Source organism: Symphalangus syndactylus, chromosome 1 (assembly GCF_028878055.3).
Source record: "Symphalangus syndactylus isolate Jambi chromosome 1, NHGRI_mSymSyn1-v2.1_pri, whole genome shotgun sequence".
Taxonomy (NCBI): Eukaryota; Metazoa; Chordata; class Mammalia; order Primates; family Hylobatidae; genus Symphalangus; species Symphalangus syndactylus.
Genome location: NC_072423.2, coordinates 59,686,265 through 59,709,048, shown reverse-complemented (window position 1 = coordinate 59,709,048; position 22,784 = coordinate 59,686,265). Strand labels below are relative to the sequence as shown.

Here is a 22,784-nt window from a genome sequence, read left to right as displayed (position 1 = left end):
GTACACCAATCACAGACAAACAGAGAGCCAAATCATGAGTGAACTCCCATTCACAATTGCTTCAAAGAGAATAAAATACCTAGGAATCCAACTTACAAGGGATGTGAAGGACCTCTTCAAGGAGAACTACAAACCACTGCTCAATGAAATAAAAGAGGATACAAACAAATGGAAGAACATTCCATGCTCATGGGTTGGAAGAATCAATATCGTGAAAATGGCCATACTGCCCAAGGTAATTTATAGATTCAATGCCATCCCCATCAAGCTACCAATGACTTTCTTCACAGAATTGGAAAAAACTACTTTAAAGTTCATATGGAACCAAAAAAGAGCCCGCATCGCCAAGTCAATCCTAAGCCAAAAGAACAAAGCTGGAGGCATCACGCTACCTGACTTTAAACTATACTACAAGGCTACAGTAACCAAAACAGCATGGTACTGGTACCACAACAGAGACATAGATCAATGGAACAGAACAGAGCCCTCAGAAATGATGCCGCATAGCTACAACTATCTGATCTTTGACAAACCTGACAAAAACAAGAAATGGGGAAAGGATTCCCTATTTAATAAATGTTGCTGGGAAAACTGGCTAGCCATATGTAGAAAGCTGCAACTGGATCCCTTCCTTACACCTTATACAAAAATTAATTCAAGATGGATTAAAGACTTATATGTTAGACCTAAAACCATTAAAATCCTACAAGAAAACCTAGGCAATACCATTCAGGACATAGGCGTGGGCAAGGACTTCATGTCTAAAACACCAAAAGCAATGGCAACAAAAGCCAGAATCGACAAATGGGATCTCATTAAACTAAAGAGCTTCTGCACAGCAAAAGAAACTATCATCAGAGTGAACAGGCAACCTACACAATGGGAGAAAATTTTTGCAACCTACTCATCTGACAAAGGGCTAATATCCAGAATCTACAATGAACTCAAACAAATTTACAAGAAAAAAACAAACAACCCCATCAAAAAGTGGGCAGAGGACATGAACAGACACTTCTCAAAAGAAGACATTTATGCAGCCAAAAAACACATGAAGAAATGCTCCTCATCACTGGCCATCAGAGAAATGCAAATCAAAACCACAGTGAGATACCATCTCACACCAGTTAGAATGGCCATCATTAAAAAATCAGGAAACAACAGGTGCTGGAGAGGATGTGGAGAAATAGGAACACTTTTACACTGTTGGTGGGACTGTAAACTAGTTCAACCATTGTGGAAGTCAGTGTGGCGATTCCTCAGGGATCTAGAACTAGAAATACCATTTGACCCAGCCATCCCATTACTGGGTATATACCCAAAGGACTATAAATCATGCTGCTATAAAGACACATGCACACGTATGTTTATTGAGGCACTATTCACAATAGCAAAGAGTTGGAACCAACCCAAATGTCCAACAACGATAGACTGGATTAAGAAAATGTGGCACATATACACCATGGAATACTATGCAGCCATAAAAAATGATGAGTTCGTGTCCTTTGTAGGGACATGGATGAAACTGGAAAACATCATTCTCAGTAAACTATCGCAAGGACAAAAAACCAAACACCGCATGTTCTCACTCATAGGTGGGAATTGAACAATGAGAACTCATGGACACAGGAAGGGGAACATCACGCTCCGGGGACTGTTGTGGGGTGGGGGGAGGGGGGTGGGACAGCATTAGGAGATACACCTAATGCTAAATGACGAGTTAATGGGTGCAGGAAATCAACAGGGCACATGGATACATATGTAACAAACCTGCACATTGTGCACATGTACCCTAAAACCCTAAAGTATAATAAAAAAAAAAAAAAAAAAAAAAAGTACGTAACAGCTTTCCGTAGAGAACACTGGGTATCATTTTCTTCCACTCATCCCTCCTCTCCACCATCAAAGCCAAACATTTATATAGGTATGCATTCCACCCTGCCCAGTGCGTTACAAATGCCAATAAGAGAGGTAGGACTGTTGTTTCCATGTTTTTCTTTCTAAAGCTATGAAAAGTTGTTTGTTTGTTCCTTATATAGTTTTAGGAATACCTTTGAGGAAATTGCCTTTATTCTTTATAGCAGATTTCATATAAAGCAAGTTTTGTGTTGCTTAGGAATAAAATTTCAGGCTTCTGGAATATTTTCTATTTTCTCTCTCCATAAAAAGATAATTTCAATTTCCCTAAATTACTAGGAATCTACATGGTGTGGCAAAATTTTAAATTATGTAATTTAGATTACTCCAGAGTAAAACTTCTTAAAAACTGAGAGCACAGCTTAAGTGTATGGTCTAGAGGCAAGAGTTAATGGCATGGAAAAGTAGTAAAAGGTTGGATTAGAAGGTTTAATACTTATGATCTCTCAGCCCATTGCAGTTTACTCACTCCTTAGGAGACACAGATGGGACACGGCAGGTGTGTGTAAGGAGCGAAGCAATTCATGAATACTCAGCCATGAAATAGAAAATCAAAATGAAATAAGTATGACTGCAACTATCTTGGTCTATTAACATTCAAATATTAATACCTACTGTTCTTTGAAAGCCATTACTGAATATTTACTGATAAGAAAAAAATGATAGCTTAGGAAGAGGAAGATGTTCAGGAAAAGCATTTAAGCAGGGTTTGAAAGACTTGTGATTTTCTTAACTCAGCATAAAAGTCAGCCAATTAAAGTAGGTTTCCCATCCAAATGTTTCCCATCCAAAATGATCCCTTTTTTTCCCCAAAGGATCTAATTTAGGATCCCTTGGAAAAAAATTCCAAAATGCATTACAACTATTCATAAGGGTGACACATGGACCTATTTTTCTAAGGACTTTGATTTAATATTTGAATGCAATGGTATCTGACTTTGTTAGTATAGAATACTTAAACTTAAAAAGAAAATACCTTAATTTACTTATGCATAAGCCTATTAAACACATTTCTAGGGGCTCTTTTTATGTTTATTCTCCAGAACATAACCTATCTTTGAAGTGGTATATTAGTTTTTAAAAAGTCATTCCTAAGCTGAATAATTAAACTGAAAACAAAAGCTATTCTTAGGATGTATTGCACATATAAAGCTATGCACATGATGCTTTGATTTAAATAATATACTTATAAAACTTTGTTATTGTTTGAGTTCCATATTCAGAATGGCAACTTTTGTTTTTGATGATTATTCCACCCTGAAACAATTTCCCCTCTGCCAAATTAAACCAGAATTAGGAGCACATTTATATCCGATGAGACTTAAGCTTCTCAACTGCCTGCTTCAGAAATGTAGACCTTTAGTGCTTGTGTTCATTTTGTCTCTTTGTGGAGGGCTCAAAAGAGAACAGAATCAATTCCCTTAAGTTTTTCTGGAAGAAGAAGGTTGCTTTTGTTGCTTTGATCTTAGCATGTTGTGCATTTTTTATTGGCTGTTGAATATAAAAAGCCACAGCCTCATCTGGTTTTTCTGCTATATTCTCATATTGTAAATCACATAATGCCTTCCAATCTAAAGTAAAATGCCTAAGTCCAAAATATCACTTCAAAATGGATTTATCATTATAGTTGATAGAAAGATTTCCAGGGTGTAAGAAAACAATTCAACAGTTTGATTAATAATATGCCACAGACTGCTAAAAATATATTCATGCATTTTAGACAATAAATTCCAGGATACAGACATACACTCATGCTATTTTAGATCCTTTTTTCCTACTATTGCAAGAGGCTGCTTTAGCTAATGCAACAGCTGGCTAGGTTATTGCTTCAACAATATAATTCATAATGCAAAAGCAGCTCTTTTCCAAACATTTTAGAGCAACTGAAGTTGTTTACATCTCCTGTAGGTGATTTTCCCATAACTTTGTGCCAATTGGTGTCATACTGTTTGGTAAAAATCTACATTAAATCAAGACAACCGCACTTAGTTGAATTTCTCTCATACAGAGAATTATAGAAAAATTACAGCTGATTTGAGCTCATCATCATTAAGTATATACAGGGTTTTAGAAAATGAATGCAAACTACAAAAACGGAGTTGTATAATTAAACATTAAATAGTCCAAGTAATAAAAGTCATAGATTAATTGTCTCTCAGTTCTAGTCAGATCCTTTAAATACTGTCTCACGACTTGAGCATTGGTTCTTTCATCGGAAGAGTGCCTATCCTTAAAGTTGGGAAATTTCAGCTCCTTTGGAGCACCGATCATCTGTAAAAAGTAATTGGCATCTTCTTCCAAAGTTTCAAATTTCCCTACAAAATCATAGTTGATCAAACACGGATAGCAGAGTTTGCTGACCTTTTCCCAGTGAATGTCCATTCCTACTGGACGGTGGGAATCCAGCAAGTAGTGGATAAACTCTTTGAACTTGACTCCAGATCCATTAATTAATGCCTCTTCACAGGCATTTGGTCGATATTTCTTGATAATTGCCTTTCCGAATACTGGATGGTAATAACTATTGGGGTGTTCGAATTTGTCCCTAAAGGCTGATACTAATCTTTCCATGGGATCACGAACAAACACAGCTTTGGTGTAAGTATTTAAGCGGGTATATATCCCTTTTAGGTCAAAGCTATCTAGCTTCTTCAAATGCTTCCCGTAGTGGACAGCATTGTGGGAGATGTTGTATGCAGAGGAAGCCAATCCATTTAGTACCATCAGAATTCTTTTCCAATTGGAACAGCCAGCCTTAGGAACCTCACAATATAAGATTTTGTGCTTATCTTCTACATAGATTCTGGATACCGTATGAAAAAGATGTGACTGATGATGACTCACCCCACTGTATTTCTTGCAAAACTCCTGAAGGAAAGACCTTCGTTTCTCTTGGGTCTCATCAGTTTTCTTCCATTTATTATCTTTGACTAAACTTTTGTTTAAAGGATGAATGTCCACTGGCCAATTCAGGTTGCTGAACTTGTTGAAAACAGTCTTAGCTCCTTGACGTTTTTCAATCCACTTCTCTGTTGGTGACCCTGTGGACTTACTTAAAGCTTGATCCCCTCCTTGTGAATGACTGGTCTTTGTTAAGAGCCTAGTAGATCTCTCAGAATTGAGTAGAAGATTTTCCTTTCTTTCTCTTACATCCTCAGGCATGTGAAACTTGGGATTCTGTTAAAATAAAGAAGGAGAAATGTTGAAAGCACAGTCACGAGTGTGGGTATACTAGATAAGGAACTTAACATATTTGTTTTAAAATAGTATCAAGGAGAGCATATTTCATATAAGCCGCCAGAACAATTTAGCAAGGCATGCTGAATATACATTTTGTAGTGAGCTTCTTCACAGAAAATGTAGCAATGAGAAATGGCATCTACAGGATAGAGAGGAAAGAGCCCTGGATTTTTGTCCTGGCTTTGCCTGTAATGCAATAGAACGTAACTCAACCATTCTGAGCAACTATGACTTTTGGGATATTAATAAGTATGTCATCTTCAAGTACTATTTTAGTTTGTGCACGTGAATGTAGATACAAAATGGAGGTGTTTTGAGATTGAAACTTTTATTGTTTTTAGGCAGCACTCTGTAATGCACAGAATAGTTCAAAATCATAAATTACAACTTAAAATTTTGGCAAGGCTAATTATAAATCTTGATGACCACTTCAGTTTTCTAAGTGCTTGCAAAAATCACGTATTTTTTTTCCTGGGAAAATGTTTTATTTTTCTAACCAATTATCACAATAATTTAAGAATTTATTATGATCATAGTATACAATCTCATTCACGTATGAGACCTTCCCTCTTTCCCAAGTGAAGAATGACTAAGGAATCCAGAAAAGTCTACTTGACGTCCTGCTCTATAAAATTGCATCAAGGTAGAGCAAAAATGTAGTTATCTTTTCAGTAGAATGAATGAGTCCATTTACCACATACTGTTCATCTTGCCACATCCTTCTTACAACTCTCACAGTAAAAGAAGACATGGAAGATGGGATTTACAAGGTGGCATCCTCTGGTAGGGATGAAAATTTTAAGGACCTTGGCTTGGATGTGAGGGCGATCTGGCTGCAACATCTGCCACCCCATTGATCGCCAGGGTTGATTTGGCTGATCTGGCTGGCTAGGCGGGGGTCCCCTTCCTCCCTCACCACTCCATGTGCATCCCTCCCGAAGCTGCGTGCTCGGTCGAAGAGGACAACCATCCCCAATAGAGGAGGACCGGTCTTTGGTCAAGGGTATACGAGTAGCTGCGCTCCCCTGCTAGAACCTCCAAACAAGCTGTCAAGGGCCTTGGCTTTTACTCTGGGTAAACTAGGGAACGTTTGTAGGGCTCTAGGTAGAAAAGTAACATGATCTCACTTAGAGTTGAAAGGATGGTGTGGAGAGGAATGGACTGGATATATACATATAGGGTTGTCAGCATGTTATTGGAAAAGTAAATGAATAAATTCTGTGATGTGGGCATAATGCATGGTGTCATCAGCCTAGAGGTGGAGGGAGTGGTGGGGAAAGTTTCCTAGGGAATATAAACATGATTGCAAATATATATATATATATATATATATATATATATATGATACACATGATTGCATATACATATACGTATATAGTATATGCGTGTGTGTGTGTGTGTGTATACAAAATTTTTAACCATTGTATCCCCAACAGTGTCTAGAATGGTCTATAGCCTATAATAATTTCTCTCAAATATTTGTGGAATGAACAAGTGAATGAATGAATGGAATTAGGTCTTCAAGGATAATTAGTAATTTTCTAGCAAATTAAGCAATAGAACAGAGGAATGAAGCACTGTTCATGGAGCCACCTCCAGACATCATGGTCATTCCACCAGCTGAGGTTGAAGGACGCTGCTTTTTTTTTTCTAGTGCAAGAGGACTGTGTGAATAACCCCCTGAATACCATATGCCAATGTGAATAGCCCCGTGTTTAGCCCCGTGTATTAGTCTGTTCTCATGCTGTTAATAAAGACACACCCGAAACTGGGTAATTTATAAAGAAAAAGATGTTTAATGAACTCACAGTTCCACATGGCTGGGGAGGCCTCACAATCATGGCAGAAGGTAAAGGAAGAGCAAAGGCCTGTCTTATATGGTGGCAGGCAAGAGGGAGAGTGTGCAGGGGAACTGCCCTTTATAAAACCATCAAATCTTGTGAGACTTATTCACTATCACGAGGACAGCATGGGAAAAACCAACCCCCATGATTCAATTACCTCCCACCTGGTCCCTCCCATGACAGGTGGGGATTATAGGAGCTACAATTCAAGATGAGATTTGGGTTGGGACACAGCCAAAGCATATCACCCCCTAAAAGGGCCACTCCAAATCTTCCATACCATTGGACCATCTATTTGGAGTTTTAACTCTAAAACTGTTTGTCTGCTATCTTCTCCAGAGACTGCCAGGATTACTTCAAAGCCCTTTATACTTCTTTACTCTGATCAGTGATTTGTAGTACATAAAGTTGTCACTGAAAATATAAAATTTGACTGTGGTTTGACAGACCATAGGGTTATGAGTGCACACGCATGGAAAGTACTTAGCACAGGCAAAATATAAAAATGGCGTGATATTTATACTATTACACTGCTATAAATAATAACTACTATTATTGTTGTTTTAGCAGCAGCAACAGTAGTAGTAGTTATAGTACTTTAATCCCAGGGACCTGGTGAATTCAAAGCCTCCCCATTTGTCCATTATTATTTAGACTGTAATTTGTGTGTCTCTACATATGCCCTCACCAGGTCTCTTTTCTGCTTGACAATCAGAAACAAAAACAAAATCCACCTTCCCCTGTGGCCTCTGGACTTTCTGTTTTTGTGGCCATCAAATTCCCCTTTAATCTCCAGGGATTTCTGGAATATTTGTTTCCAAGACTCTCTGTAAATGAAACTTGGCTGACTCCCAACACTCTGTGTCTCTTGCACTTTCTCAAGTAGATGAAACTTGACTTCCTTGAACTACTTGTCTCTCCAGCCAGAAGATAGGGAGTGATTTCCCTGCAGCCCACGGCTGCTTCCAGGACATCACGCAGCAAAGCCTCCTGCTTCTGTGAAATCAGCGTGTTCTCCTTAAGTCTCCCTTTCCCCCTCCTCTTGTTGTCATCTACCTTTATCACTGATCTGTCCACTTTACACACTCCAGCTTCTAGCTCAGCTCCTGTCATTACATTTAGTGACTCTGACATCCAATCAACTCTCAGTTCCTTGACCACTTCGTTTTTAACAGAGGAGCTCTCCACTTCACATCAAACTTGGTCATCACCAGAGCCTTTACTATTCCCACCATCTTTCTGACCACCCTTGTCTCACCTTCCAGTTCAGTGTTATTTCCTGGTTTGCAATTCTTTGACCACTTTTCACTGTTACTCAGGTCTTAACAGCCAGCATGACTGGCTCTTCATTCTTCAGCTCTCAGTTGGAAAGTCACCTCTGTAGAAAGGCTTTCCCTATTCACCCTGTCTAGGTTATTTCCCTCCCTTCCAAAATATGTCCTACAGAACCCTGCCTATTTTTCTCATAGCACTAATCACGCTGAGAAATGATTTTATTTATTTCCTTCTCTGTTGTCTTTTTCACCCCACTCCACCTCCATTGCACTAGAATATAACTGCAGAGAGGTCTTATCTTTCTTGATGTCTGTGGTACTAAGCACACTGCCTGGCGCATAGAAGATGTTAAAGAAATAATTCTTGAATAAGTAAATGTGCTTATAATTTAATAGTGGTCGTCTAAAAAATGTTTTATGACCTTGTTGAAGAAAAACAACATTGATAAAAAGGTCAAGTTAAACTTGAATAAACAATTGACCAATTCTTGTTAAGGTGATGAGAATCTGTGTTTAAATAAACCTTTGGCAAAAGAGAAAACAAATAAAATAAGCACATGGGAATCTGCTTGCAGTAAAGTAGATGTGGAGGCTTCGTGTTTAACCTGCCTGCCAAATCAGATCAGTTCAAAGTCACTCAATGCTGTCTCCAAACCCGTCGAGGGCTTGCCAGCAATCCAGATTCCCAGGCCTTACTGTGGACATCCTGAATCAGGATGTCTGAGTGTAAGGCCCCTGACTTTAATTTCAACAAGATCCCCAGGTACTCCAGTGGCAGTCATAGCATTTGGGGACTACTGAACTAGAATATAAGAAAGGAAAGTATAAAAAAAAGGCACAAGCCTTGAAAAGTTCCTTTCATCCTATCTGGGGGAGAAAGACATCAAATGTAGTGGACTTGAATATTTCAGTAAGAAGAGAAATAACTTGGATGTAGAGTAGGAATGTCACATGAGCCCTCATGCAGACTAGATACGATGTCTTTCTTGTTTATCCATTTCTCTTTGCTGGAAGTCTTTGATCTCCAAGTAACTTTCTAAAGACTAGTTTAGCTGGGGAGATAACTGCATGAGGGAAAGGTTCACCACTCAATATAAATTAGTGTCCTCCTGCTAGTAAGTTTCCTCTAGTCTAACCAAATTGAGATATGGGAAAAGGGTTAATTCTCTAAAGTAATGGCACCAGTGACCCACAGGGTGGCCACCAGACCTTCTCCTGGAACTCCTCATCTCAATGTCATTCACCTTCTAAAATCTGTTATTCGGGTTTGATGACATCCCTCCCAACCCCCACCCAACTCCATTTTCTTCCAATCACAGCAAAGACTCCATGACAAAGGGGTTTGCATTACTAAAATCAAAACTAATGACATTTCAAATTTAAAGCTCATACCAACAAAGTCCCATCATCATCATCATCATCTTCACAACAATAATAAAAGAGTAAAATCTTACATCTCCATTTTCCTTGGGACACTTTATTCTGATTGTCCCTAAGGCAAACATGTATAATAAAGCCAAAATTATCCTGTTGCCTTCAAGAGTGGCTTCTCCTGTGTTATTTTCCATTTTTGAAAAGGTCCTATTACTTTCCTGTCACCCACTCACAAAATCTGAGAGATGCTTTAACAATGGGAAAGTAAATTGGCTATTTTACATCTCATAATACTTATTTTTTGTATCTTTCTAAATTAATTACTCCCAATTGGATATTCTTTATCCTCCTAATTAGTCTTCCTGCAATTATTACTAAATTATTCTTCCCCAAACATTTTGTTTTTTATTTCTTAACATTTTGAACTGGATCCTCTAGTATCAGTGAACGTCCCCATTTCTTTGCTGGCATTTGCAGCCTGGTGCTGCTGAGCCTCTTCTCCTTTTGTTTTTTTTTTGCTTCTCTCTTAACACATGCCCTGTCCTCCACTTGCTTTTATCTGGGCTCTTGGCAGCCCCCACTCATGGTCTCCTCCTCTTCTAGTTTGATGTAAAAATCCTACTTTCTCCATGACAACCACCCAGGTCTCCAGTGAGTGATTCTGCTCCCTTTGAAATGACTATAGCACTTAGTCTGTACCTCCTGTGAGGAAAGTAATTTTATTCCAGCTTCCACAGTTATTTGATTGTTTTGTTGGAAAAACTCTTTAACGGCAGCTAAACTGTAAGCTATGGAGGAAAGCTATAGTTTTCCATAAATATCCTTAAAGAGTAAATATTGCAGAGTTAGCTGAAAGTCATGTAACTACAGATTTTAAAAAATGGGTATCTAAAAAAAATAATGGAAAAATGTGTGGAATATTCACTAAGTCTGCAATAAATCTGAAAGCCTAATTCTTGTTATTTTTATTTATTTATTTATTTTGAGATGGAGTCTTTTTCTGTTGCCCAGGCTGGAGTGCAATGGTGTGATCTTGGCTTACTGCAGCCTCTGCTTCCTGGGTTCCAGCAATTCCTCTGCCTCAGCCTCCTGGGTAGCTGGGATTACAGGTGCATGCCACCACACCTGGCTAATTTTTGTATTTTTAGTAGAGACAGGGTTTCACCATGTTGGCCAGGCTGGTCTCAAGCTCCTGACCTCAGGTGATCTGGCCGCCTCGGCCTCCCAAACTGCTGAGATTACAGGCATGAGCCACTGCGCCTGGCCAATTCTTGTTATTTTTAAGGGTTTCTGTATCAAGCATATCTCCTCTGTGAATTCTTATCTGATCCTCAACATTGATATGGAATTATACTTTCTTTCTCTCTGTCAAAGTTGTTGAGCACTTCCTATACATCAGGTGCTGTGCTGGATGCCAGAGATGGTGGGATCTATAAGACGAGTGCGGACTTTATTCATATACAGTTGATATTCTCATAGGGAAAAGTATATTAAGCAAATAACTGCACAATTAATTAATCTATTACCATGGTGGCAAAGGCTCTGGCAACATACTATTGGAAGCTGGGAGAGCAGAAATGGGGGTCCGGGATACAAAGAAAAGACTGGCCCAGTTTGAATGTTAAGTCCCCTGTTTAGTGTGTTTTATTTTATTCTAGGTACTTGTTAGGGTTAATTGTTTAGGTAATGATCTCTCTATTTTAATTTCATTAAATGTCAGTGTGCAGTCTTATAAATCTATATAACCCCCACTAGCATCAAGAACACTATCTTGCATTAATAACATATGTTTGAATTTGATTGAAGCAAAGAATATCATTCCTGTACTGCTCCTTATTCAGGCAACAAATTCACATTGGTTTTATACTGTTGATAAGTGTTGTACATTTGTAAGACCTTATATACTATTGTGGATCCTATGGAAACTATAAAACTTCAGACTTTGATCATTCTTTCATCAATGCACATATACCGAACTACTACTGTATGTTGTTTTAAGCATTACATAAATAAGGATGAGATAGATAAAATTTGTAGACCTTCAAGGAAACCAAAGTTTAATTGATCTGATGAAAATAAGCAGTTTATGAAAAAAATGTGATAATTGCTATAATAAAAGGATATGTCAGGTATTTGGAAAACAAAGAAAAAAGTGCTTAATTTTTCTGGAGAGATTTTTGGGGGCAAATTTCACAAGGGAGGTGATGCCTGAGATGAGCCTGGGAAGATAACTGAGGAGCTATCAGGTGGACAAGCCAGAGATGGGAGTCTTGGGGGCCAGACTCAGATGACAGGGAGAGGCAGGAGGGATTGGGCGTCATTCCAGGAGGGCCTGGGCCGATATAAACAGTCAGACTTTACCACATATATGATGGGGATTTTCAATAAGGTCGTGACAAGATTCATGATTTAAAACAAACATTCTGGTGGCAGTGGGGAGGTGTGCCTGGGGGCAGAGGGATCTTCTGGAAGATGATTATGATTGTCTATCAGGAATCCTTAGGAGAGGAACTAAGACAATGGAGTGAGAATGAAGAAAAAGGGAGTTGAGACAAATTTAGGAAACTGCTCAGATTCAAAGCATAAGGGTGACAGAAGTGTAAAGAATGGCTCCCCATTTCCTCTCTGAGAGGAGAAATAGAAGTAGCAGTTTTTTTGGGGGCCCTGGGGTGGGTGTGGGCATTCACTATCTTCAATTTCAGACCTCTTGAGTTTAAGGTGCCTTAGAGAGCTGGAGGTACAAAGCAGGACTGAAAAGCTGGGTATAGATTCTGGAGTTGTTGGCTGGTGGAGGTGCACCTGGATTCATGGGCCTTGAAGGCACTGCCCAGGTAGTAATTTATAATATTACTCTTAATAATGTATCTTTTGTGACTTGCCTTGAATCTAGATAGAAGTGCAGTTATATTTCTTCACACCATCAAGGAGACTTAATTGTCTCCAGTCATTGATAAGATAAATGACGGGAGAGGGTGGGGTGCTCAAAAGTCAGACTTTTCTGGGGACACAGGTCAGTGTGTCTCTCCCGGGTCCCTCTGTGCCACAGCTACTCCTCTTAAATCTTGATTCAAGGGCTTCAGAAGCTGATGGCATAGTTATGAGAGGGGTGAAGACTGTGACTGCATTTCCAACAGACCCTGAGGACAATTGGGAAGAATGTGAGTATGGAGTCCTAATATCCAGTGCCATCTGCCCCATCTCGCTCCCCATCCTCACCCTTTGCCCTTACACCTTCAGTTATTCATTAAACACGTGTTTTCTGAGCACAAACTGTGCTCCAGGCACTGGGCTGTGTGTTGGTGGTATAGCTAGCAAGACAGACTTGGTCCCTGATCTTATGGGGCATCATTGGGGTCAGGGTGGGGTAGGGAGATACAAATAAGAAAACCAAGAATTATACTTATGGGAGGTAATGAGATGGAGAAAAAACTTGGTGCATGAAAGTGCAAGAAAAAATTTGGCACAGGAAAGCATGAAAGAGGAACCCTGGCTCGCAGGTGAGGGAGGGTATCTGGGAGAAACTATGAGCCAGACAGAATCATTTCCATTTCCTGTCTCTGTGACTTATTTCCTCTCTCTTGAATATTCTTCTCCATTTTGCTTGCCTAGTTAATAGACTAGGGCATGGAGCAAGCTGGTTTAATCACTGCATCAAACAGAAGAGTAGATACAGATAAGCTCATTTTACAGATTAAGAACCTGAGCTCAGATAATTTAAATAATGTGCCAAGTTAACACAGCTATTGCTGGAGCTGGTGTCTCAAATCTCTGTCTTAGTCATGTCTGGCTTTTTTCAGCTGCATCATATATCAAGCAATCTATTTCTTGTTTAATGTCCATTAAATGAACTGATGTCAGGAAAGCACCAGGCATATGCCTGTTACAAGAGAGTATGGTGGTTAAGAACATGGATTTTTGAGTGAGACAGAACTGGTTATGTGCCCTCTTCTGTCGTTTTCTCTCTGGGTGACCTCGGTTATCTTATTTTGTTTTTCTGAGCTTCAGTTTCCTTATCTGGAAAATGAAGATAATAACAGCATCTACCTTGTTTGATTATAGGAAATGCCTGTAGAGATTCCTTAATGTAAATATGTTCTCCATAAATATTAGATATTTTTATTGATTTAGGCACTGAATACTTTTGAGCAAATTCTATATGATAAGCAGTTTTTAGGTAATATTTGTTTTTTATTCTGCTTTTTTCATCTCTTTCTCCTCTTCCTTCTCTCTCACAACATGTAGCAAAGTTAAATGTTCAATGGCAATAAAAATGAGTGAGAAAAAAGAGAAGGATAAGACAACTGAAAGACAGAAATGGGAAAGAGAAAAGATAAACAAGTGGAGGCAAAGGCAAAGAAAGAAAATAGAAGAAAAGAAATCAGAGTTATGGGTAACAGGGAGGAACAGTGAACACTTGAGGAGAGTGGGTAAAGAGAGAAACTACTGAATTACAGTCTTCTCCAAGCTATGAGCTTTAAAATATTTAAACTGTTTCAACACAAAACAGCTGTTTCTGTTGTGAGCCATTCAAGTTGATCCAAAAAGCTAATTTCTATGGTCCTCTTGGATTCAAGGATTGAAACTATGATTTTATTTGCCAGTTCTTTCAATTTTTGGATTTAACTCCTATTTTTTTCTGCTTGAAGCCAAACAAGCTTAAAATATGAGGACTGAGGATGTAACTTAATGTAAATGTCAAGGAGACCATCAGAAGCTGAAAACTGACGTAACCTTAATGTATATAAGGCTACTCCCCAAGGGGTTCAATATGCTTTTATAGATTTATCATTCTATCTTCCTTCCAAGTTTTGTAGGAAAAATGAGATGATTCTTTTGTTTGCAAATTTACAGATAAATAAATCAAGATAGACTTGTGTAATAACTTGCCCAAGGTCACTCTATAAAATGAATGGAGGAGTAAGGAATGTAGTCCAGTTCTCTAATTCTAACCCAGTAAACATTAGTTAGCAGAATATCTTGTTTTTTTAAAGAAACTCAAAACCTTAATGGGAGCTGCAACTTGATAAATGAAATACATTCAAAATGTTTGGCCCTCACTATTTTATTTCTTAGGTTTGTGTCTGTACACGTTAAATGTGGATGGGAATAGCAAAACCCAATAAATTATATTTGGCAGGAAAGAAGTAGAATAAGTTGGTGTTTTCACTATTAGGATTTAAACATTTCATTGGATTTTAGATATCTAATAGATTTGGGATATGGCTCTTTAATATTTCCATGTATTTAGTTGTCTGAAATTAGTATTGTTCAGCCAGCCTCCCCTCCCCTTGCATTTCAGGTTAATGCCAACAACAGTGTGTGTGTCCAAGAGGGTTATGGAGGAGCAATGGAGGGGTGCACCCTGACTCTGACACCTTGTTCTAAAGTATACAGTTGCTAGACAGAGTTCTTCTTGTTCTCTGGAATGTGGTGAAGAGGAAGGAACCAGCTGTCTTGGGTTGCAATTTCAAAATGTCAAGTTTTCTTTTCATGTGTGTGTGTTATGGCCATGGATTGGCAAGAAAAAGATTTTCACAGGTGAAGGGATGGCTTGCCACTCCACACCTGTGGGTGTTTCTCGTTGGGTGGGACGAGAGACTGAGAAAAGAAAGAGATACAGAGACAAAGTATAGAGAAAGAAAAGTGGGCCCAGGGGACCAGCGCTCAGCATATGGTCTCTGAGTTCCCTCAGTATTTATTGATCATTATCTCTACCATCTCTGAGAGTGGGATGTGGCAGGACAATAGGGTAATAGTGGGGAGAGGGTCAGCAGGAAAACATGTGAACAAATGTCTCTGTATCATAAACAAGGTAAAGAAAAAGGTGCTGTGCTTTGATGTGCACATACATAAACATCTCAATGCATTAAAAAGCAGTATTGCCGCCAGCATGTCCCACCTCCAGCCTTAAGGCGGTTTTCCCCTATCTCAGTAGATGGAACATACAATCGGGTTTTATACCGAGACATTCTATTGCTCAGGGACGGGCAGGAGACAGATGCCTTCCTCTTGTCTCAGCTGCAAAGAGGCCTTCCTCTTTTACTAATCCTCCCCAGCACAGACCCTTTACGAGTGTCAGGCTGGGGGACGGTCAGGTCTTTCCCTTCCCACGAGGCCATATTTCAGACTATCACATGGGGAGAAACCTTGGACAATACCTGGCTTTCCTAGGCAGAGGTCCCTGCGGCCTTCCGGGTGTTTTGTTTCCCTGCGTACTTGAGATTAGGGAGTGGTGATGACTTTTAACAAGCACGCTGCCTTCAAGCATTAGCTTAACAAAGCACATCCTGCATAGCCCTAAATCCATTAAACCTGAGTCTACGCAGCACATGTCTCTGCGAGCACAGGGTTGGGGGTAGGGTTACAGATTAACAGCATCTGAAGACAGAAGGATTTTTCTTAGTACAGAACAAAATGGAGTCTCTTATGTCTACTTCTTTCTACACAGACACAGTAAGAGTCTGACCTCTCTTTCTTTTCCCCACACACAGGCAAGGGGGATGCGTCCATAAGATGATACTGGAACAGGGGATTGGCTTGGGTGCACCAGGGGGCCAGAGACATGGGTCATCCCTGGTGACGGGAGTTGGGATGCTCCCCTGGGATGGAGACTGGAAGTGCAAGAGAGAAGAAAGTTGTTGTGAGGTCAGGAGCATGGTGGCTGGATAGATCTTCAAAGTATGAAGAACAGCTTTTGGGTCAGATCGCCCAGGTCTTCCACCTATTAATTGGGTGATTTTAGGACAATGTCATCATTCGTGGCTCCCTAGAATCAGACCTTAAGTCAAGGGTTGAGAGCAAGTTATTAATTTAGTGTTGATTCCAGGAAACACTGACAGGAGAGTAGGGAACTGAGAAAGGAAAGGAACAGAATATAAGGTGGATTATTGAGCAAGTTAGCACAGTGGGAATAGGAGCTGAATTCTACTGAGGAGCCCTCAGAACAAATGTAGAGCGTGTCTCCCCAGAGTTATTCCACACAATTCTATCAGCTGTGGTTGAAGGTTTCTGCAGGGAGAGTTCTGGCAATTCCAGTCTGCTCTACAGGCGGGCAGGGTGGACTCGCTCAGGCAGAGTCACAGGTGTGGGTAGTTGGTTGGAAGTCTGGCTAGAGTGCAAGAGAATGTTAAGAGATGAATAAATATGGGAAGGCACAGCTAGCACTCTTACAGAGAGTCCATTAACATTCCTGAGTCTGTTTTCTCATTTTTAAAGTGGGAATTCTAAGAACTATTTTGGAAACGTCGAAATGTAAGTGAAGGCATTGGCTGGGATCCAGGACCCCAAACACTCTGTCTTACCATAGTAAGAGATCTCAATTCTGTCTCCCTATACTCACTCTTCCTTTGGAAGTGTCCATGGTGTATGTTTGTGTCTATGCACACAAACAAGGCTGAGAAAAGGAACACCCTACAACTAGATGGAACCCTCATCCTGTTCAGCTAAGACTATATAGATTTGTGGGAATTCTGTTGCTCAGAGAAGGCAATCCTAACTTTGGGCAGGAGGCTTCTTTGGACCCTTTAACCAAGAGCCATGCTAAAATATCAGCTCTCTGATTCTCAAACTCTGATACTGGGAAAAGATAAGTCTTTTTGAGAATTAACTAGATAAATGCAGTTATAAAGTACGCAGTACAGTACCTGACATATAGTGTCTGCCATATAGCGGGTTTCTGCAATATGTGAATGCATCCTGTCTCTATGCCTTTCTTCTCTGATTTTCCTTAAATACCAGGCATATCATCTATAACGCTGCTTTCCCAACTTCAGATTAAGATGACCATGGGGACAGTCACTGTGTGCATAAGCAGTGACAGAGGTGGATGCTAATTCAATGAATAGTATCCATAGGCCCGTGGGCAACCAATGAGGGGACCTGGAGCAAGAGACACTGTCCAAGTGGGTAGAGAGTAACTAGCTCAATCAATGTGTCCATCTCCCTTTTGGGTTGTAGACTGGAAAATATGCAGAGTGGCCAGTTATTAAGGGGTAGGAGGAGAGAGAGAGAGAGAGATGAAGAGAGAAGAGGAGGCACAAAAGTAGCAGAATAGGAGTCTGAGAGGGCATCTGAGTCAAGATAAGGTGAAGCTGGGGGCTATGACATAAGTGACAGTCCTTTTCCAGGAAGCAGCATATACCTGTCCCCAACCCTGCCCAAAACGCCAATGCCTACTAGTCTAAAGCCACTTGACTCCTGGGAGCAGCACTGCCATGTGCAAGAGTAGTAGGGGCACTGGCAGGAATGCATTCCATTCGTCTCACTGGATTAAGCATTTACTGGTCCCAGATCAGATTGGCCTGTGTCAGCACCTTTGAGTGAAACACACGCCCCTCTGGCTTATGTCACTTGCATATTTGACAACTCAGCTATACTTAAGGCAGCTCCCCAAAGCCTGGTCTAACCCTCACTGGAGAGCAGGCAGCTCACACTCTGGTGCTACCACGTGTTACCTGGGCCCTGAGTTAGGAAGAGAGATTGCCTGTGGTAACAGATCATGCCATGGGGATTCTGAATCCATGCCTAGTGGGGTTTCTTTTCAGGATTTCATTCTGAGAAAGAATGCAAAGAAAGAATATAGAATTACACCAGCAGCAAAGCAGAAGGGCAGAAGGGAAGACAGGAGTCAAGTGGGTTGTCATATGATGAGGTCAGAGTGAATAGAGCCCTAACGAAACTAAGCGAGCATCAAATGGATATTTACAAGGTCTATGTATGCATGCATTCAGATACATTTTATCAACTTTATTTTTAGAATATTATTTCATTAACTCTAAGTTTTGAAGCTTTTTGGGGTCTCCAAAATGGGTTACCTCTCCTAAAAACAGTTGTACTTGATTCAAGATGCCAATTAAATGGGTACTGGAGGCAGCCATGGCCACAGCCTCTCCTTTTGTTCTCTTTCTTTGTGAGGGCAGGTGTAAGTTGCACTGATCCTGACCTTTTGGCCTGAGGATGGAAGTCTTCAGTATCTGTACAACTTTACTCCCAAGAGATGGTGTAGAATGAGTTCCTCTGGCCATGGGAGAATCGTAGATTGGCGCCTGCCACCTGCAGCCCAGCCTCAGTAAGTGCAATATGCAGTTGGCAGAGGGGAGGGAGCTAGGGGCACGCCAACCCTTTCTGTTACTTACTGTAGGCATAGCCCAAGTCTCAGGAAGCAGAATATACACGGGGTGGGGTGGGGTGGGGGAGGTGAGGGGAGCTGTTTCTTCCCCACCCATTACCTACTAGTCCAAAGCCACTTGAGCCATGGGAACAGCAATGCTAACCACAATAGCTGCAGGGACCTGGAAGGGGACTGGTGATGACATCCAACTGCAGTGCTCTTTTACATTGAGATGTTGATGGACAGGAGTCTACCTAGTCTTCTCTAGAGACACACGTATCATAAAGTAGGCAAGTATAACTCTGTAAACATTCTTTAGATGCTGTATCATCACCCCCTTCCCTCACTACAATTCCGTAATCTGCACCCTGGGAGGAACAAACACGTCTTATTGCATTTTGCCCAGAAATAATATCACAGCTTATTAACTCCATCTACTCCCCACACAAGGGATAACGACTGTCCACAGAAGGGGTAAGGAAGTCTCAAGTGCCGCACAAGAAATTTTCCTAGGGCCTTCCATCATTTTAGGCCACTAGTAACTCACCTATAGCCAGTACTGTAGCAAGTTGAAAGTGTATGGACTTGGGTACCATTCATCTGTAAAAACCAAAGAAAAGACTTGCACTTCTGGATTAATTCACAGATCTGTGGGAAGACCCTCTTGTCTCACCTGTAACTCATGACCATATTTTGAGATCCCCAAGTCTCTGGAGCCTGCTTCCTGCTGAGCAAAGAGGGTTGTCTTTATTTCAGCTGGCAAGAAAAGTCCATTTGTTTGTCTCCACTCCTGCCAGGGCTCCACTCTCCTTCAGTTACAGGAGACCTCCTGAAGCAAGGCTGGAGGGAGAGGCTGTGTGGTAAGAGTGAGTTTTGAATGAGTATGGACTGAGGGCTTCCTCATGCACCAGGTGCTGCACAGAATAATTGAATTTAATCCTCACTCTGGCTCTGACAGGTGGTTGAGATCATATCTTTATTAAACTTACTCAGCATTTTACAATGGGCAATTAATTGCTGGAGGTGGGATTAAAATCCAGTCTTGTCCAGCTCCAAAATGGCCTGTCTCTCACTGCCTAACCCATGCTTGCCTCTCAGTGACATCACATCTGTAACTATAGGAGTGTTTCCTTGCTATCAGATCCAAGTGAAGACAATCCTTTGTACTGAGTTACCTTGAGGTAGCCAAATGTGCCAGAGTCAACTCTAGTTAGAATGAATGAGGATATCACCCCACCTTTTGTTGCTTCAGTTCTCCAATTTAAAATAATATATGTTGGGTACCAAGAACTGATGCTCTACTGAACAATCCCAAATATTTGGAATGACCAAAGTACTAGGCTCTTGCTCCTGGAAAACAATGATATAAGCCAGCACTGCCTGGACTTTGGGTCTCTCCTCATGTAGCATAAAGCACACAGAGATTGTGATCATCTGCTCAGCTTTTATGCCAGCCTTGCAACAAATCTCCTTATCTTCATGGGATCTTTATCTTCACTTCTGCCTCCGCACTACTGTTAGAAACACATATACCGAGACTTGGTGGTTATGGAGAAATAATATCTTCACTCCATCGATGTTGGTTTTTTTCAAGAAAATTTATTTTAAATCTTGGCACTTCCACAGCTGCAAATCTGGGAGAATGAGCTAGCACTTGTGGAGCTGTGTGTGTTAGCTGGATCAGGGGTGAAAAGGGGCAAGCTGAAGGTATCTTTCAACCCCTGATAAACTCCCAGGGACCAAGAAACCTGGTTCCCATGGCTTTTTATCACCAAGATGCTAGCTCTATAATGCCATCCCCATGGTGATTTCTACATTGAAGAAGAACATTTATTTCCTGCCACCAGTAAGAGACCACCTGCGTGTTCAGTTGCAGTATCTTCAACTCCCCAGATGCATCAATAGCATTATCTTCTCTGGGCTTCTCTTATAGAACTCATTTTTAGCAAAGTCAAGTTTCCATATTCTAGGTAGTAACTTATCAGATGGACGTTCAAAAAGATGGAAGCAAAACATTTTCATGTACTGTATTTCAGTTATTTTCTCTGGGGTTTTATCACCCTTCAGGTGGTTGTCTCCAAAATAACAGGTGTCATTCTGCTCTGTTAATCGGGTTCCCCTACCTTTATCCAGGCACTTTTCTCTTCAGCGTCTTCTTCAAGGTATTTCCAGTTGCCCACCCTGAACTGTTTCAGAATGAGGAGGACACCTGGAGGAATCTACAGGTACATAGACCAATTTGCAAAAGAACCCGTGAGCCAACGTAGGTTGTGAGATGCGTATCCCATATCCAGTTCAGCCCAGTAACTTGGGAAATGGGGGAGAGGTAGCTCTGAAGACCAGACAGTACATTTTTACCCCGATCCATGCTTGCAACTGTAAGTTGATCTTAAATTAGTACTTTTAACCAAGTCAACCTCAATCACTGGAATAGGATACCCAGCTGAAAAACTTGGGGTCACTGAATCAATCTCTTATCTGTAAGAGATAATGACGCCTACCCAACGGGGTTCTGAAAAATATGTAATACCTGACATGTAGTGTATACTCACTGAATGTGGCTTTTAACCACAACCTTTATAGTTTTACCAAGAGTATCATCTTTCTGCAGCAACCCTGAGAACTTCGTGCTAATCTTGTCTTAGATTGCTCATTCCTTTCCTGTATTTAGACGCCAAACTCCATTCATTTTCCCCTTGAAATGTTCATTCGCATGATCAAGATTTTGCTTAAACACATTTTGTTTTCATGTCCAGATTATTATCTCAGCTGGAAGAATTAATAAGCAACACATTCATCCAAGAAGTATTTACTGAGCACCTACTATGTGCACTATTTTCTGGTGTTGGGGATAGGGGGCAAACGACTCTGACAAGTCTCTGTTCTCAAGGTACTCACATTTATGTGGGTGAAGATAGATAACAAACAAGGAAAAAATTGGACAGACAAAAAATTTAGGTGGTGCCAAGTATGATGCAAACACTAAAACAGTAATGCAATAGAAGATGTCAGAGGGAGAGTGGGAAGGTTACATTAAATAGATGTCCAAGGAAGATCTCTCTGAGGAGAAGCTACTAGGGCTGAGATCTTGATGACAACAAGGAACCCAAGGGCTGGAAGCAGAGTGTTTTGAACATGGCCAGTGGGTGCAAAGGCCCTCACATGTGAATGGGCCTGGGCAGGTGGAAGGACAGAGGGCAAGGCTGTTGTGGTTGCCCTGTGAGTGCGAACGGCCCAAGATGGGATGAAAGAGGAGGTCGGGACCACACTGTATAGGAATATCAGATCATGGTCAGGGCTTTGGATTTTACAGGGGTGCAGTATAAGCCATAGAGAGTTTTAGACAGGTACAGAAGTAATTTACATTTTCTTTCTTTCTTTTTTTTTTTTTGAAAAGGACTCACTCTGTCGTCCAGGCTGGAGTGCAGTGGCACAATCTTGGCTCACCGCAAGCTCCGCCTCCCGGGTTCACGCCATTCTCCTGCCTCAGCCTCCTGAGTAGCTGGGACTACAGGCACCCGCCACCACGCCCGGCTAATTTTTTGTATTTTTAGTAGAGACGGGGTTTCACCATGTTAGTCAGGATGGTCTCGATCTCCTGACCTCGTGATCTGCCTGCCTCGGCATCCCAAAGTGCTGGGATTACAGGCGTGAGCCACCGCGCCCGGCCGTAGTTTACATTTTCTAAAGCGTACTCTGCCAGCCAAGTGGCAAACAGACTCAGGCGTCATAAGAGTGGAAGCAGGAGGAAAACCGAAGAGCCTAGAGAGAGACTGGTGGCTGGTACCAGGGGAGAGGGAGCAAAAAGGAAAATACACGATACAGTTTCAGGAAAAATTTCATACCAATTTCCTGAGGTCATTTCTGAACTCGAACATTTTCAGGTTCACCACATTGTGTTTCTTGCTGAATCAAGTCTAAATCACTTCGGTTTTTAAAGCCTTCCATGATCCTTCCCTGAACACTGTAGTTTTCACCGATGGTTGGCTTTTTCAAACTCCCATATGATCCATACTGTATAATTAATAA

At 40.8% G+C, this 22,784-nt stretch overlaps 1 protein-coding gene across 9 annotated transcripts in view; it reads right to left on the bottom strand.

Annotated features, from left to right (window-relative positions):
* Positions 1-3,201: 3,201 nt before the first annotated feature.
* CHST9 (carbohydrate sulfotransferase 9) overlaps positions 3,202-22,784 on the bottom strand; it is a 279,935-nt gene continuing 260,352 nt past the window's right edge. For all 9 annotated transcript variants that reach the window (XM_063612667.1, XM_063612768.1, XM_055235445.2 and 6 more), the window contains one exon: positions 3,202-5,091. In XM_063612667.1, coding sequence (XP_063468737.1) covers positions 4,000-5,091 — 1,092 coding nt within the window. In that variant the 3' untranslated portion in view covers positions 3,202-3,999. The remainder of the gene's footprint in view (positions 5,092-22,784) is intronic.